This window comes from Raphanus sativus, chromosome 9 (genome assembly GCF_000801105.2).
Source record: "Raphanus sativus cultivar WK10039 chromosome 9, ASM80110v3, whole genome shotgun sequence".
Taxonomy (NCBI): Eukaryota; Viridiplantae; Streptophyta; class Magnoliopsida; order Brassicales; family Brassicaceae; genus Raphanus; species Raphanus sativus.
In genome coordinates this window covers 36,821,064-36,838,168 of record NC_079519.1, presented here as the reverse complement: position 1 = coordinate 36,838,168, position 17,105 = coordinate 36,821,064, and the positions used below count along the sequence as shown (strand labels likewise).

Sequence of the window (17,105 nt, the reverse complement as noted above, 5' to 3'; positions counted from 1 at the left end):
ATTACAAATTATCAGAATATTACATAAACGATTTTACAGAAAGATAATTATATCTATCAAATAATAATTCATGTATGTATAAATTCTTAATATAGATTCTCTAAGCATTAATTAGTATTAAGAATTTAGTTTAATTTTATAATAATAATTATTTAATCAGAACTGTTTTTTATAAATTTATTTCTAGGAAAAATTATTTAAAATATAATATAATATTTTATTACTTACATTTATGTTTGGTTATAAAATTATACCCTTGTAAATAATTACTAGTTGGTATCTGCTTGTCTATAATTTAAAATTATAAATTTCTATTTATAATATTTTCTATTTATGTATATATAAAATTTGATTTTTTTTAAATACAGTATAAATCGCTCAATGCATATAAACCACTACTATACTATTTTAAATAATTTTATCTAATTTTACTTATTTTATAAATGATTAGTGTATATTGATAGTATTTATTTTACTTTTTACTTAGAAGAGTTATACAATAAATGTGTTATTTTTATATATTTAGTTTGAGTACATATTTACTTGAATGCTTATTGTTTAATTTTTTAAAATGAAGATTTATAGATATTGAAAATATTTATGAAACATATTTAAATATTGAAGATAAATATTTTAATACATAGCCTTATTTAACTACAATATTATTGTAAATACCTTTATAATACATGAAGCTTAGTAAGACTTTTTGAAACCTTTCAATTGCTTTCATCTGGTAATTTAGAGAAAATTCAAAATTTCGTAGGTTTCGCACATGGCATAATTATTTTAATCTTGGTGTTTTTCTCTGAATATTTGAATTTTGTAATTTCGTATGTTTTTTACATGGCATAAAAGATAGTGTGTTCCTCAGCCTAATTTCATATATACACATATTGTCATACTGTGTGCACCCAGTTAAAAGTCAGTTTGGATTCGCTACTGATACTGTAACTTATTTGAGACCATAAACATGGTTTATAGGTTTGATAAAAACCACTAAGACTAAGTGAATTAGTATAGTATTTTAATTCATAACTCTAGCTCAGAGATTATTTGGTGATGTACTTATGTTATGTAATGCACTGGCAGTGTTCTTATAGATAATCATATCAATTCTTTTAAGAGTATCTCCAATGTAAAACTCCATTTTTTCCTTCAAAACGGAGTAAAAGTGATTATAGAATAAAAAAGTTTAATCATATTTCTTTTTTATTTTGTAATGGAGTAGTGAATAAACAAAAACTAGATTATTCTATTTATAGTGTAAATTTTATTATGGAATGAAAAATGAAATATGATTAAAGCATTATTTATTCCATAATCATTTTTATTTTTTTTGGAAAAAATGGCGTGAAGTTGGAGATGCCTAAACCTTTTCATATATTACAACTCGGATAAATATTCTCAGATTTTTATATTATATTTTTGTAAACCAGAAAAATTAAAAACCATATCAGCATCAGAAGCTGGCAGATTGGCCCACTGTATCTGTATTGGTCTCTGAGTGATGATGCCACGATGGGTTTTTGATTCTTGTTCACGTCCTTGTTTTATAATAATTTTTTGAAAATAAAGTATATATGAGGGTTTAAAATTGAGTGGAAAGGTCTCTTTGTGAAAACAAACACGAGGAAGAGAGAGAAAGAGTTGAGAGAGAAAGAGAAAAGTCCGGCGAACTTTAAATCCGGCCGACGGTATGGGCTTCTATAGCCACCGTCGGTCTGGCTTCTGTTCTAGATAGATTTCCGTCCTCCACAAGTTGTTTCTGTCTGCTTCTGGCGTCGCATCCTCCTCGCGGTGGACGTTCGGCTTTTGCTTCCGGCGCCGCATCCTTCTCGCGGTGGGCATTCGATTCAAGTTTCCGGCGTGACTCCTTTCCGTTAAAGGAGAACGGTCGGCTCTAGCTTCCACATTGTCTAGTTAAACTGTACTCGTCGGCGGCTGTATTAGGATTTGCTTGTTTTTTTTGTTTCTTTTCTTTCCTTTTCGTTTTGTTGGATGTATGTGTGGTTCGGGTGGTGTTGGTGTAGTCGGAGGAGCTTCGAAGCTATCCGATGGTAAGTGTTGATGGTTCACGCAAAGCCTTCTTCTTTGTGATCATGATAAACGGCTGCGGATGAGATCTCGAGTTCTCGATTGACGTTCTCCGACAAGAAAATCACTGGAGTTGAAGACGTTTGCGGTGAAGAAAGTGTGGAGATGTGAGTTCCGTGAAGCCCCGATGACGGTTGGTTATCCGGCGGTGGCTCAAATCGGAGGAGATGGTGAGGGACCAAGGCGGCTGTCGAGGAGGCAGAGGTTGGATGCCCTAGGGTTTTCGTGTGTGGGCCTTCGAGTTTTTTGTTTAGATTTTCTTTGTGGCCCAGTTTTGTCTTTGGGTTTTTTTGCTGGTCTTTGTCTTTTGGATTATTTGTATTTCTGGGTTCGGTCCATTTCTCTAATATAATATTGATGGAAAAAGGGTTTAAAATTGAGTTGAGTGCTACTATTCATGAATTTTTATACTTTTCGTTTCTTTTGGATTTTTTACCTGTAAATTTGGGTAATGGAAAGAGGTGAGTTTGCTTTTAACAAAAGCCATATGCATTTTGATAGTTTGTTTGAAGATAAGTATTTCGATTGATCTCCTTATTACCTCGCATTAATGAACTTTGTTATAATTCGTTTTTGAAATAAAACCTCTGGTTGGTTATCATTAGATCTTAGAGTCGTTTCTAACCTCTTTTCTTTATGTTACTAGATTCATATTTTTAAACTCATCGTAATCACTCACACTGTTATGAAACACTGGAGGTATTTGATTAGTGATAGTTTCCTACTTGAGTGGTTCCCAGTCATGGAACGTTTGCGAAATAGTCATATCACACTAGCGAAGCTAAAACAGTCTTAACTTTTTTTTTACTTTCATATTCAAGTCTCATATGATAATTTGACTGCATGTCGTTTTGCTAAACAGAGTCCTTATGAAAACGGCATTACAATATATCTGCTCGCCTTTCTTCTTTCTCTTTTTTTTTGGTCAAATCCTTTCTTCTTTCTCAAGTTAGTCATAATTTGACTACTATGTCCAGCTAATTGCCACTGGACTGGCCACCACGTGTTTCCCATCTGACCACTCAATGCTGCCAAAGCTGTTAGACTCCGACGGCTTAGACGAGTCAACGGTAAACGTCACCGCATACGATTTCTTCTCGTTCACTTCTTCGAAATTCAAAACAGCCGGTTCAACCGAAATCTTAACTGCAGTTGTCTCCGACGTTACTTTAACCGAGTATGACCCAGCTCCTCCAACGTTTGTGACCGTGCGTGTGTACTTGTACGTGTCAGATCCGTTGACGTTGACGGCGAAGGAGGGATAGTTTAGATCAGCGACGGAGTACGTTTTGCTTGCATCGCAAGCGTAATTGCCTCTCGATATGATTTTGATCAGCGACGAATTGTAATTCATTGCGCAGAGGAAACCTATATAATCCACTCTTGTTAGATCGTAGATGAGTCCTGGACTGACGGCAGTCGCAGGTGACACGTGTCCTGCACCGTGCCCAAACGGCGTTGAAGGTTTCAACGTCAAGACGTCGAGGATCGGCTTGCCGTCTTTGTAGGTATTGTAAGCAGTGGTCATGAGAGCCGAACGAATTGCCGCCGGGCTCCATTCGGGATGCACAGACTTGAGAAGAGCCGCTAAGCCGCTGACGTGAGGGCAAGACATGGACGTTCCCGAGATGATGTTGAACTCCACGCGGCGAGTGTCGGAATCGAGTCCGGAAGGTCCTACAGCTCCGGTCCAAGCGGCGAGGATATTGACACCAGGAGCAATCAGGTCCGGTTTGAGAATGTTTGGTGTTATGGGATTAGGTCCTCGGGAGCTGAAAGCTGCGAGCACAGGAGAAGGTTGAACGTTGACGACCGTTCCTTGGATCACAATTGAAGCTGTGGGATTCGGATCGGTCAAGGTGTAGTGACGGATAATGTCACCGGCTTTCTTTCCCACAGTGGTCGCCAATAACATAAAAGCATCCGCCAAAAGCTCTTCCCCGTCAAAGGCTGTATTCGGAAGAATCATTCCGAGACCACCAGCAGCTTTCACCACCTCCCCTTTCTCAACGTTAGCACTCCTTCCTTTCTCGCACATAACTATCTTCCCCTTTACCTTATCGGGAATCAGTGTTCCGGGAAAACAATATTTCCCATAGGTAGCATTGTTACTAGCATTCCCAGCGTAAACAAACGGCAACATTTTAGGCGGAAGAGCATCTCCTCTAAACAAGGAAACTCCAGTATATTTTTTCCCGTTGCCGAGAATCGCGAGCGCAGGAAAATCACGATCCAGTGTACCAGCACCAACCGTAGTAATCCACGGAGCTACGTTCGCTACACTGGAAGGGAAGGGGCCATTATTACCAGCAGAGCAGGAAACAAAGATCCCTTTTTCCATGGCCGCAAAAGCTCCAATGGCAACATCGTCTGTATAACCTGTCCTTCTACCGCTGAGAGATATCGACAGAACATTGACATTATCTTCGATGGCTTTATCGATTCCAGCTAAAATATCTGACGTGAAGCAACCAGTTCTCCAACAAACTTTGTAAGCAGCCACACGAGCGCCATAACCGATCCCACGAGCTGTTCCATTAGCGAAGCCCAAAAGATTAGCTCCTTCCACGATGGATCCGGCCGCTGTCGACGCCGTGTGTGTTCCGTGACCTTCGTCATCTCTAGGCGATTTCGACTCTTTGGACTCGTCCACTGGCCCATTAATTGCTTCGTAGCCTCGGACGAAAAATCTAGCTCCTATTAGTTTGCGGTTACAGAGCGAAGCTGTAAATCTAGTCCCAGGGTCGCAGCCACCTTTCCATGTAGGTGGAATGGGACCGTATCCTGCGTCGGAAAAGCTTTTGCTCTCTGGCCAAACACCAGTGTCGAGAACTCCAACGACGACGTTGCTAGATGGGCCGGTTTCGGGGAACAGGCCGGAGTTGTGTACGTCCAGACCGAGGAACAGTGGAGTACGAGTGGTGTGTAACTCGTAACGCTGCTCTGGTTGAACCGAGATGACACCTGGTCGGGTCATGAGCGAGTTGGCTTCTTGGGGAGTAAGCCGAGTGGCGAATCCATGAATGGCATTTTTGTAAGTGTAAAGCATTTCAGCTGATTCTGAGACGGACCGGAGTGAGGAATCGTACCAGAGAGAGTGGTGGTCGAAGCTCAAGGGCATCTGGGATTTCCCCATGTGAACGATGTAAGTAGCTTGTTGAGTTCCATGAGAGACATGGCAGAGACCCAAATAGAGTATAACGATAAAGAAGAAAGCAGTGGAGGAGAGAAACGAAGGAGACATGTTTTGTGAGTTGTGTGGAAAATTGGAAGATGCGAGAGAGTTTATATAGAGTCGAGAAAGAGAGTAAAGAGATATTACTATTATACTCTTGTGTCCACTATTCTGCTTTGAAAGTGGTCACTTTTGTTTTTTTTTTATTTGTATCTAAAATTTATGTTTGTTTTTAGGTAAATTTAACCTTCGTAGACTTCATCAAGACAAAAAAAAAATAAGGACTTTTGTTCACATGATTTTAACTATGTTCAACATGAAATAATAATATATCCAGTTGCACTAATCACATGGATATGGTCGAATGGTACGACATGCTCCATCCTGGATTCAAAATTTACCACTTAAATTTAACCATTTGCAATTTAGGAGGCTTGGGTAACTAATTCCCATATTGAATAACCGAGCTAGTCCATTGCCGGTGGATCGACCTCCATAAAATCAGTCGGGCTTTCGGATTTAGATACCCCGGATTATCAAGAACAAATTACTATATTTTGGTATTATCTCGAGGCTATTATTTGGTTTATATTCTTGAGGTTATATGTTTTTGTTAAGTATTGACCTCTTTAATTTTAATATTTACTGTGACTCGTTTGAGATGATAAAGATCAGTTATAGTTTTGATAAAATCATCATGCCATGAGTCATGAGGGATTCAGAAAACCTTTATGATGTTCAAAAAACATTAACACTAATAAGTGAATAGCCTTTTAATATATAACTCTAGAAGATTATTTTGTGGTGTAGTTGTGTAAAATCCAGTTTCCTTTTAAGCATATTTTGTTTGTATGTTAGACTGGTTTCCACACACACATTTTGATTGTTCTCTAATTTTTTTGACTTTTCCCGTAAATTTAAGGTTTTCAAGACTTCTCTTCAAAGAGGACAAAACTTAAAGACTTTTGTTCACATAAGTTGACCTATGTTCAACATGAAATAATATATCCAATTACACTGATTAATATATTTCAGTATTAGCTCGAGAGTATTATTGTTTTATTTTGAGATTCTCTGTTTCTATTTAGTATTAACATCTTTTAACTATGATACTGACTGTAAGTTGTTTGATACTATAAAAAGGGTTTATATGTTTGATAAAAACAACTAAGACTAAGTGAATATAGCCTTTTAATTCATATCTCTAGCTAGAAGATTATTTGGTGGTGTGCTTATGTTATGTAATGCACTGGAGGTGTGCTCTTAGACTCTTCTGTCTACTATTCTGCTTTGAAAGTGATCACTTTTGTTTTTCGTTTTGATTTGTCTCTAAATTTGATTTGTTTTTTTCGTAAATTTTTATGGTAGTAGACTTCTGTTCAAAGACAAAAAATGAAGACTTCTGTTCAGAGAAGTTTACCTATGTTCAACATCAAATAATATATCCAGTTACACTAATTATTATACTTAGGGGTGTTCAATCCGGATATCGGTTCGGTTTCGGTTCGTTTTTTCGGGTTCTCGGTATTTCGGTTAGTAAAATACAACTACCATTCTAAATCCATATTTACTTCGGTTCGGTTTATATACTGTCGGTTTTCGGTTTATTCGGTTTTATACCAAAAAAACATAATTCTTTATTTTGTGATCATATTATATGAATTTTAGAGTATTGTTGTCAACACAGTCATTTATTAAAAATATTATATGTTTAAATAAAAGAACAAAAAAATAAAAAAATGTTTATACCATCTAATAAAATAAACAAATCTAGAATTAAAATCAAAGCTCAAAATTTTGAATAAAAGTAAAATGCTAAAAACAAACAGAAGCACTAAAGAAATTTTTTTCTATTCTTCTATATTTAGCATTCATCAATTGAACACGAATCACTGTTCATTTATAGATTAAAAAAAGTTGTGAAGAATTTTTACTAATTGTTGTCCATCAAATTTATAATCTTTATTTCAATTTAGTCAATGCTAAAATAAATAAAAAAAATCAAAAAAAACTAAAAAAATAAGAAGCATCGGTTGCGATGAATTGTATTTAATTATACTTCAAATGTTTTACAAATCATGACTTCTTTATTAGTATAAAAATATGGTAATAGTTATTAGCAAACAAATTAACTTATGATTTTCATACGTCGTTATAAAAATTCATACGTCGTTATAAAATATATACATATTTACATGTTTCTATTTTTGATCGATTTTATTCGGTTTTATCGGTTATATACCAAACTATATCCAAATCCTACGGTTTTTAGAAAATTACATCCATTCGGTTTGTATGGTGTATATACCAAATCCAAACCACATTGTCTATTTCGGTTCGGTTCGGTACGGTTCGGTTTGTCATATTGAACAGCCCTAATTATACTGGATATATTGGCTGCGACATGTTTTTTTTTTTGTAAAAGGATATCTATATTATTAAAGTTGAAGTACATTTTAGAGATGTTTGAAAACAAGTATAATATTCTAAATGAAAGTTGTTTGGAAACATGAATAGTACTACTACATTAATTGTATTTCCATATTTCAGTTAGCTTAATAATTTTATTAATTATATTACCTTAACGATAATACACATCATTAAATATATTACCATAATAATAGTGCAAATTTTATTTATTAGTTAATCAATATAGATTTTGTGCGAATTATAAAATCAAAAATGTAAATAACTAAGTTTTATATATGGTTAAATGTTCGATTTAGTAAAAAAAATATTTTAGTTTCAACCGGTGGAAAATAATGTAACCAAAAACATTATTTAAAGCCATACTTTTATAAATAAAATAATTATATTAAATGAAAAATTAAGTGACAATAAATGTAACACATTTTTATTTTTTATTTAAATTATTATTTTATTAAATAAACAGTATTTCTATCAATTTATAAAATTAGTTAGACATGAACATCTATACTATTAAAGCAGAATAATTCTTATAAATATGGCCCTGACTTTTCCAATTAATTACAAATATTGATGTACATTTTTGCCGGCAGTATTTGCCACCTATAAAAAGTCATTATTTTGCAATTACATTAAAGAGTATTTAATAATTCAGTTCTTAGCTTTTTAAGAAAATATTTCTTAAATATTTACGTCATATCTTTCTAAAAAATCTTTCATGTTATTAATTATTTGAAAGAATTTATTAAATGAAACCTCAAAATAAAATCAAGTTAAAATAACAAATGATTAAGTCAACAAAATCATAATACGGGTTTGAATTATCTCAACTTCTTAAAAAAATAAAAACTAAATCACATAAACTAAATTTAATAAAATTATAGAAAATGTTTTGAAACGCACAAATAATTTTTTCAATACAGAGAGTGTTGAAGATATAAAATATTTTATTTAAGTTAAAAAAATCAGTGCAAATAAGTTTAACTTTGGATTCAATAAATAAAATCATATTACAGATTAGAATTATCTAGAGTCTTCAAAAATTTAATCATATTTAAATAATAAAAAATAAGTCATAAAAAGTTAAAATATATAATTTATCAAAAACCATAACTTTTATTACGTAAAATAATTTTTCCAACAAAAAATATACCCGCCCTTTTTAAGGGCGGGTCAAAATCTAGTTCTATTTAAAATGCAGGAGAAGAAAAAAGTTTACAGAGTTTTAACCCAGTGGCCAAGTGGCCTTACATATTAGTGAAACATAGTTGAATCAGACAAACATATTTGATTAGGATAGTTTTCCTACTTAGAGTGGTTCATAATCATGGAACGTTTTTTACTTTCATTATTCAAGTCTCGTGATAATTTGACTGCATGTCGTTTTGCTAAACAGAGCTCTTATGAAAACGGCATTACAATATATCTGCGCGCCTTTCTTCTTTCTCAAGTTAGTCATAATTTGTCTACTATGTCCAGCTAATTGCCACCGGACTGGCCACCATGTTTTTCCCATCTGACCACTCGATGCTGCCAAAGCTGTTAGACCCCGACGGTTTAGACGAGTCAACGGTAAACGTCACCGCATACGATTTCTTCTCGTTCACTTCTTCGAAATTCAAAACAGCCGGTTCAACCGAAATCTTAACTGCAGTTGTCTCCGACGTTACTTTAACCGAGTATGACCCAGCTCCTCCAACGTTTGTGACCGTGCGTGTGTACTTGTACGTGTCAGATCCGTTGACGTTGACGGCGAAGGACGGATAGTTTAGATCAGCGACGGTGTACGTTTTGCTTGCATCGCAAGCGTAATTGCCTCTCGATATGATTTTGATCAGCGACGAATTGTAATTCATTGCGCAGAGGAAACCTATATAGTCCACCGTCGTTAGATCGTAGATGAGTCCTGGACTGACGGCAGTCGCAGGTGACACGTGTCCTGCACCGTGCCCAAACGGTGTTGAAGGTTTCAACGTCAAGACGTCGAGGATCGGGGTTCCGTCTTTGTAGGTATTGTAAGCGGTGGTCATGAGAGCCGAACGAATCGCCGCTGGGCTCCAATCTGGATGCACAGACTTGAGAAGAGCCGCTAAGCCGCTGACGTGAGGGCAAGACATGGACGTTCCCGAGATGATGTTGAACTCTGCGCGGCTAGTATCGGAAGCGAGTCCGGAAGGTCCCACAGCTCCCGTCCACGCGGCGAGGATATTGACTCCCGGAGCGATCAAATCCGGTTTGAGAATGTTTGGCGTTATGTGATTAGGGCCTCGTGAGCTAAAAGCTGCAAGCACAGGAGAGGGCTTGACGTTGACGACCGTTCCTTGGATCACAATCGAAGCGGTGGGATTCGGATCCGTCATGACGTAACTCCGGATAATCTCACCAGCTTTATGTCCCACATTGGTCGTCGGTAACACATGAGCATCCACCGCAAGCTCTTCTCCTCTACTAGGGGGATTCGCAAGAATCATTCCGATTCCACCAGCAGCTTTCACCACCTCTCCTTTCGCAGCTCGGATCCCTCCTCTCTCGCACATCACGATCTTTCCTTTTACCTTCTCGGGAATTAATGTTCCGGGAAAACAAAAAATGTCATAAGTAGCATTGTTGCTAGCATTCCCGGCGTAAATAAACGGCAACATTTTAGGCGGAAGAGCATCTTTTTCAAACAAGGAAGCTCCAGTGTAACTCTTCCCGTTGCCAAGAGTTACTAGTGCCGGAAAATCACGATCTATGGTACCAGCACCAACAGTAGTAATCCATGGAGCTAGGTTCGATAAAGTGTAAGGGTAGGGGCCATCATTACCAGCAGAGCAGGAAACAAAGATCCCTCTTTCCATGGCTGCGAATGCTCCAATGGCAATCTCGTCTTTATAACTTGTTGATATACCACCGATAGATAACGACAGAACGTTGACATTATCTTCGATGGCTTTATCCATTCCAGCTAAAATGTCTGAGCTCACGCATTCAATTTTCCAGCAAACTTTGTAAACAGCCACTCTAGCCCGAGGAGCCATCCCACGAGCCGTCCCATTAGCGAAGCCTAGAAGATTAGCTCCTTCCACGACTGATCCAGCCGCGGTTGACGCCGTGTGTGTTCCGTGACCCTCGTCGTCTATGGGCGATCTCGACTCTTCGTTGACTACTCCATACTCTGCTTCGTAACCCTGAACGAAGAACCTAGCTCCGACTAGTTTGCGGTTACAGAGCGATGTGAAGTTAGTCCCAGAGTCGCATCCGCCTTTCCATGTAGACGGAATTGGACCGTATCCTTCGTCGGAGAAGCTTTTGCTCTCTGGCCAAACACCTGTGTCGAGAACCCCGATGACGATGTCGCTTGATGTAGCGGTTTCAGGAAATAGGCCTGCGTTGTGTCCGTCGAGTCCAAGGAACAGTGGAGTCCGAGTTGTGTGTAACTGGTACCGCTGCTCTGGTTGAACCAAGATGACACCAGGTTGGGTCATGAGGGAGTCGGCTTCTTCGGGAGTAAGCCGAGTGGCGAATCCATGAATCGCGTTGTTGTAAGTGTAGAGCATTTCAGCTGATTCAGAGACGGACCGGAGTGAGGAATCGTACCAGAGAGAGTGGTGGTCGAAGCTCAAGGGCATCTGAGATTTTGCCATGTGAACGATGTATGTTCCTTGTTGAGCTCCATTAGAGACATGGAAGAGACCCAAATAGAGTATAATGGTAAAGAAGAAAGTAGTGGAGGAGAGAAACGAAGGAGACATGTTTTGTGAATTGTGTGGAAAACTGGAAGATGCAAGAGAGTTTATATAACGTCGAAAAAGAGAGTGAGGAGATATTACTATTACACTCTTGTGTCTACTATATATTCTGCTTTGAAAGTGATCACTTTTGTTTTCTTTTTTGATTTGTCTCTAAAATTTGTTTTTGTTTTTCGTTAAATTTTAATCTTCGTAGACTTCTGTTCATCAGTGACAAAAAATAAAGACTTTTAATTTGTTGACATGATTTAAACTATGTTTAACATGAAATAACAATATATCCAGTTACACTAACTAGTATGGTTAACCGGTCGAGTGGTAAGATAGATTTGGAAAACTACTAAGTTAAATTTACCCATCTGCATATCTAAGCGGCTTTTAATATATAACTCCAGAATATTATATCGTGTAGTTGTATAAAATCCAATTTCTTTTTGAGTATATTTTGTTTGTATGTTAGATTGGTTTCCACACACACATTTTGATTGTTCTCCAAATTGTTTTCACTTTTCCCGTAAATTTAAGGTTTTCAAGACTTCTCTTCAAAGAGGACAAAACTTAAAACTTTTGTTCACATAAGTTGACCTGTGTTCAACATGAAATAATATATCCAATTACACTGATTACTTATATTTCAGTATTAGCTCGAGAGTGTTATTGTTTTATTATTTTGAGATTCTCTTTTTTTTTTGTCACAATATTTTGAGATTCTCTGTTTCTATTTAGTATTATTAACATCTTTTAACTATGATACTGATTGTAAGTTGTTTGATACTATAGGTTTATATGTTTGATAAAAACAACTAAGACTAAGTGAATATAGCCTTTTAATTCATATCTCTAGCTAGAAGATTATTTGGAGTTGTGCTCTTAGACTCTTCTGTCTACTATTCCGCTTTGAAAGTGATCACTTTTGCTTTTCGTTTTGATTTGTCTCTAAATTTATTTTGTTTTTTTCGTAAATTTTTATGTTAGTAGACTTCTGTTCAAAGACAAAAAATGAAGACTTCTGTGCAGAGAAGTTTACCTATGTTCAACATCAAATAATATATCCAGTTACCCTAATTATTATACTGGATATATTGGCTGCGACATGTTTGAGACCATAAAGATAGCTTAAAGGTGACTGTGGCCATAAGTTTACCTGTGTTCATTCTGATATTGACTGTGACTTGTTTGAGACTATAAAATGGTTTATAGGTTTGATAAAAACCATTAAGACAACGTTAATATTAGACGATTTAATTGGATCTCATTTTCTCCCTTTGAACGAAACTACTAGTTGGAATCTAGCAACTGCAGAAACTGGCTGTGTGGTTCATATTATGGCTGCAGAAACTGGCTGTGTGGTTCAGTGAGAGATTTCAGCATTTTCTTATTACATTAGTTTGTTTTTCTAAACGAGAGAGGTACAAAGTTGATAGCAACTGCAGAAAGTTGGTGGAAGTTGAGCTAGAAAAGGGCTTTCCGGAAAGGATTGCAGCAGCAGATAAGCAAGGTAATGTATCTATAGTGGATGTTGAGTACTCTTGGCGTCCAACCAAGTGCAAGAAATGTGGACATATAGGTCATAAGGAATCTAGATGTCTTCTTCGCTCTGATCAAACCATTCTACCTGCTAAATCAGTTTCAAACTCTGGTTTAATCTATGTTGCTCAACCTACTTCAGACTCAGCTTTTGTTTCAGTTCCGGTTACGCCAGATATTATCATTGATGCTGCTGCTACTAATTCAGTCCCTGAAGCTGTTCAACAGTGTAACAACGATGATGCAAATGTGGTTGGTTCTGTTGCTTCACAAGAAGCTCCTTTAGATTATGACTCTCTTGCTGGTCCTACTGTCGTGACTTTACCTGTCCAAGCTTCACACATTGAGGTATCTCCTCGAAACTTTTATCTTGAAGGTATCAAAGAATCAAATTTGGTTGATCAAAGTACTATGGCTGTTGTGGACGACCTAGTTACATTAGCTACAATCTCGGAACTTGAAAATATGATTACTTCTCCAGCTTTTATTTGCATCAATGAAACCACTGAGTCTCCTGTTTTGGAGTCTGCCACGACCTTACCGGTTGACAACATTTCTGCTACTCTTGCTCCTCTTGAAGACTGTTCAGTTCAAAAGAAAAGTATCAAATTTACAGAGCATAGTCTTGGTTCTAACAAGTTTGCTTCGTTGCTCTCTCTGGAAGAAGAAGAAGATTCATTGGATTCTGTCGAAGAAACGGATTCGATGGATTTTATGACACTTTCCGGAAAAAGAATTCTTCGAGAAAGACCGGTTAAACCATCTGCAAAAACTAGGGAGATACTCTTGCAGTCCTCGGTTTACGGACGTGGGAATCACGGATGTGGGAATCGAGGACGAGGGAACCGCGGTGGACGTGGCTAGAATTTTTCCCCCTATCACTAATTTCAATCGAATGATTTGATTGTTTCTGGTTCATTTATGTTTCTATTTCTTTTTAATCGTTTGTAAACTGTATGACTATTGTCATAGCCGTATCTTGTAACCGTATTTGCATAATAATAATTAAAAAAAAAAAAACTGCAGAAACTGGCTGTGTGGTTCATATTATGGGACTCCGAATGATAATGTCACGACTAGGTTTTGACTCAAAGATTAAATAATCATGTGTGTGTATAACTCAGTATTTAGTGATGATTTAGGCTTACTAAGCCAGTTTAATCAAAACTGAGAAAACGGATAGTGTTGTTATACTATATTTTGACAACTATTTAACAAGATCGTCCCATTTGCAGTACTGACCACCGGCCAATGCACGGTAGTAACGGTCTCTGCAATAGACTGGTCTTCCATCAGCAGCCTCAGCCGCAGCGGCTGCCAAGTCGTCATTGGTCACTACATCTGTGGGTAACCGAAGCAATTGTTCTTTCCTGAAATGAGGTGAGTTTGCTTTCACCCACCAAAAGCTAGAAAACCTGATAGTTTGTTCGAAGATATATGTTATTACCTCATACTGAATTTGTTGTTGTTGGTTCTTGAAATAGAAACCTCATCCTTAGAACTTAGAGTGGTTTTAAAGAAATCCTTGACTGGTGTTGCAAAGACGAATAGTACGAATGCTGAAACGAGTAAAGCTCCTGTTCCAATTAATGTTTGTTTGAGCATTTTGATTACCGGCTTCACCTGAAACTCACAAAAGTAGCCAGAGTCTCTTTCATTTTTGCCTTTTCAGCAATGATTGAATAATAAACATTGCCATGGAACATTGTTTATTACCTTGTAAGAACCTAACAACCTGTCCCGAGCCAATACCTTAGAAACACAAATGCAAAGTCACAGTAGTTATCTAATCAGTTTCTTGGTTTTTTGAATTCTGAAGGTCAATTCAATAGGCAAAAGATGCATGTGGACCAGTTATGTTCATTCTTCCTTTCAGTGTATTTTTTTCTTTCCTTCCAGCGTTTATATCAAGACATGCATAGAGTACTAGAGCTATGGAAACTGGTGGTGGTAACTTTGTACTGAGTAGACATTTAAAATTTTTAGTTTTCTTCTCTACATACTTTAAAGGACTTTAGTAATGCAAACCTCAGGTGGCTTCACCCACATTTGGCCATCATACCATCCGCTCTCTTCGTACGGAATAACTGCAGAAAGTAATCTATCTCCAACATAGCTCCATCCCTACAGAACAAATCAATCAAACTTCCTTAGATTACATCATAAATTTGTGTAAGCTGGTAGAAGCAGGGGCACGCAATTAAAAAAATACAAGGTAAATTCTCAAGACAATCAATGAAACCAGGAATAAGGTTCCAGTCGTCCCGGCAGCTATAACAAACCTCAAAGGCTCCTGTAACATTTTTCAAAGAAAATATATTTTACATTAGAACTCCTAAAACAGTTGTGTGAACAAGACACATCTTCTTGGAGAGAGAGAGAGAGGCTCTGATTCTAACTGAACTCACTCTGGAAGGATTAAAGCTAGCAGCTGCGATGGGAACACCCAGAACAGTGAAAGTGACCAACCAAAGACCACCTATACGAAGAAAGAATTGAGTTGGACTCAATTCTCCCCATGAATACAACATCCCTTCCTTCAAAGACGAATACTCGTTCACCTAACAACCCCAACAAAAAATATAATATTATTATAACAATTAAAAAAAGATTTTCTCTATTTATAGAATTAGAAGAAGAAGAAAAAAAAGACAAAAGTAGAAATATTCCTTACAGGTCTTTGGTCGGAAGGGACTTGTATCTCAGAACTGGGATCCCAGCTTTGTCCAGAGAAACTCATGCTTCCACTTCCGTTACCTTCTTCCTTCATTGCTTTCACTGAAACGCTTAGAAACATCTGCTCCTTCTTCATCTTATTACCATCATCGCCAACACCGCCATGTTTAAAGATGGACGAAGAATCATAGTAATTCCCGAGCTTTCTGTTGCAAACCCGATGAGGTGTCTTGGGAAAGAAACGGTAGTTAGCGTTTAATCTGAGCATTGCGAATGAGTTTGCGAGTTGAGAGTGGCGTTGACTGAAGAAGATTAAAGGTAAGTGGAGCAGAGCACCTGAAAGACGGCTAGCAATGCAGAGCCAGAAGAAAAAATAAAAAATAATATAATCGTTTTTTTTCTAAAGTTGTGGTTTCTTCTGACATGTGGAGTGTCTCTCCCGCCACGTTGCAGGTGCTCCTTTGCACGCAGTTTTCGCGGGCACCTCACCCTGTTTCCACGAGCCTCGACTCTTAAATTATGGTTGAGCTACTCAGCCCAGTTTAATTTAATCGGCTTTCAACGAAAAAGGCCCATTTCTATATTTGAACAAGTATAATTTTGGTTTACTAACATACGCATTCTTCTCAGAACGATCGTTCAAGTTCCTTACCACGAGCAACAACGTCTACGAGGAGAAGTGACTAACGATTCAGATTCTCTATATAAACACATGAGTATATGTTTAATTTTTGCTGGGACATCTAAGTTTTGCTTTCGAAGGATTTTTCTGTTTGTTTTCAACTTATAGATATTTGATTTCCTTTGTTTGTACATAAAGCTGATAATCTTTTTTTGAATGAAAGTAGTTTCATCTTGTTCATCAAAATATTAAAGATACACCATTTACAGCCATATATGTATATGCTAGGCCTGAGCATTTTAATTTGGATCGGAAAACCCTAACTGCAGAAAAAATCAAAAATGTGAAATTTTTGTTTAATGCATAGTAATATTGTGCACTCACATAAGCTGATGATAAAAGAGGTTTTGAAACATTTGATGTCTCAGTTTTTCTAAAGAATTTAGATTTCATTCATAATGGTTAGTCCACTGATTAAGGCATTATAGGAATTTTTATTAAATTAAATGTTAAATATTTAAAAACAATGTTCATGTATCATGAAAAAAGTTTAGCATACATTAATATAAATGTAGAAATTGGTTAAAATTATATAGACAACACTAAAGAATATAAGTCTCAGTATTTAGACTCTTTACAGAAACACTTAATATTTTCGTAGGAAACTCACAGATTCTAAAAAAAATCAAATGAAAAGTTCATTTCAATCCACAGTTGCATCGTTCTATGACCAAGGAAGGAGATCAAATAGGTTTGAAACCTTTGTTGTATCCATTTCTCTAGAAAATTAAAATTTCATAGTGGTTAGTCTATTGATTTAGGCATTATATAATTTTTTATTAAATTAATTGTT

At 36.6% G+C, this 17,105-nt stretch overlaps 4 protein-coding genes across 5 annotated transcripts; 1 reads left to right on the top strand and 3 right to left on the bottom strand.

The window, feature by feature from the left end:
- Positions 1–2,881: 2,881 nt before the first annotated feature.
- On the bottom strand, positions 2,882–5,408 carry LOC108823987 (subtilisin-like protease SBT1.7). Its single transcript, XM_018597309.2, has one exon. It carries the CDS (start codon positions 5,336–5,338, stop codon positions 3,062–3,064), a length of 2,277 nt encoding a protein of 758 aa, XP_018452811.1. The 5' UTR covers positions 5,339–5,408; the 3' UTR covers positions 2,882–3,061.
- A 3,610-nt stretch (positions 5,409–9,018) lies between these two features.
- LOC108824084 (subtilisin-like protease SBT1.7) lies at positions 9,019–12,815 on the bottom strand. Its single transcript, XM_018597430.2, has one exon. The coding sequence runs from the start codon at positions 11,428–11,430 to the stop codon at positions 9,166–9,168; it is 2,265 nt and encodes a 754-aa protein (XP_018452932.1). The 5' UTR covers positions 11,431–12,815; the 3' UTR covers positions 9,019–9,165.
- Positions 12,753–13,818, top strand: LOC108825433 (uncharacterized). The gene is made up of 2 exons (XM_018598723.1): positions 12,753–12,781; positions 12,837–13,818. The coding sequence occupies exons 1-2, from the start codon at positions 12,753–12,755 to the stop codon at positions 13,816–13,818; spliced, it is 1,011 nt and encodes a 336-aa protein (XP_018454225.1).
- A 231-nt stretch (positions 13,819–14,049) lies between these two features.
- Positions 14,050–16,356, bottom strand: LOC108825589 (protein CONSERVED IN THE GREEN LINEAGE AND DIATOMS 27, chloroplastic). Of its 2 annotated transcripts, none has more exons than XM_056993847.1 (7): positions 15,629–16,356; positions 15,363–15,515; positions 15,197–15,247; positions 14,983–15,078; positions 14,671–14,706; positions 14,402–14,577; positions 14,050–14,324 (listed from the first exon to the last, which is right to left on the bottom strand). In XM_056993847.1, exons 1-7 carry the CDS (start codon positions 15,896–15,898, stop codon positions 14,162–14,164), a joined length of 945 nt encoding a protein of 314 aa, XP_056849827.1. In that variant the 5' UTR covers positions 15,899–16,356; the 3' UTR covers positions 14,050–14,161. The 2 variants fall into 2 exon arrangements, with proteins under 2 accessions (XP_056849827.1, XP_018454415.1); XM_018598913.2 differs by having other exon boundaries at positions 15,167–15,247; positions 15,629–16,348.
- Between the last annotated feature and the right edge of the window lie 749 nt (positions 16,357–17,105).

What these genes read in the sequence shown, in the direction of transcription:
- LOC108823987 (XM_018597309.2), bottom strand. Translation starts at nt 5,338, where the DNA reads ATGTCTCCTTCGTTTCTCTCCTCCACTGCTTTCTTCTTTATCGTTATA.
- LOC108824084 (XM_018597430.2), bottom strand. Translation starts at nt 11,430, where the DNA reads ATGTCTCCTTCGTTTCTCTCCTCCACTACTTTCTTCTTTACCATTATA.
- LOC108825433 (XM_018598723.1), top strand. Translation starts at nt 12,753, where the DNA reads ATGGCTGCAGAAACTGGCTGTGTGGTTCA. An exon ending in GAAACTGGCTGTGTGGTTCA is followed by an intron (nt 12,782 to 12,836) that starts GTGAGAGATTTC and finishes TAAACGAGAGAG; the next exon opens with GTACAAAGTTGATAGCAACT.
- LOC108825589 (XM_018598913.2), bottom strand. Translation starts at nt 15,898, where the DNA reads ATGCTCAGATTAAACGCTAACTACCGTTTCTTTCCCAAGACACCTCAT. An exon ending in TCCCTTCCGACCAAAGACCT is followed by an intron (nt 15,516 to 15,628) that starts GTAAGGAATATT and finishes TGGGGTTGTTAG; the next exon opens with GTGAACGAGTATTCGTCTTT. An exon ending in TTGTCTTGAGAATTTACCTT is followed by an intron (nt 15,079 to 15,166) that starts GTATTTTTTTAA and finishes TTTGTTCTGTAG; the next exon opens with GGATGGAGCTATGTTGGAGA.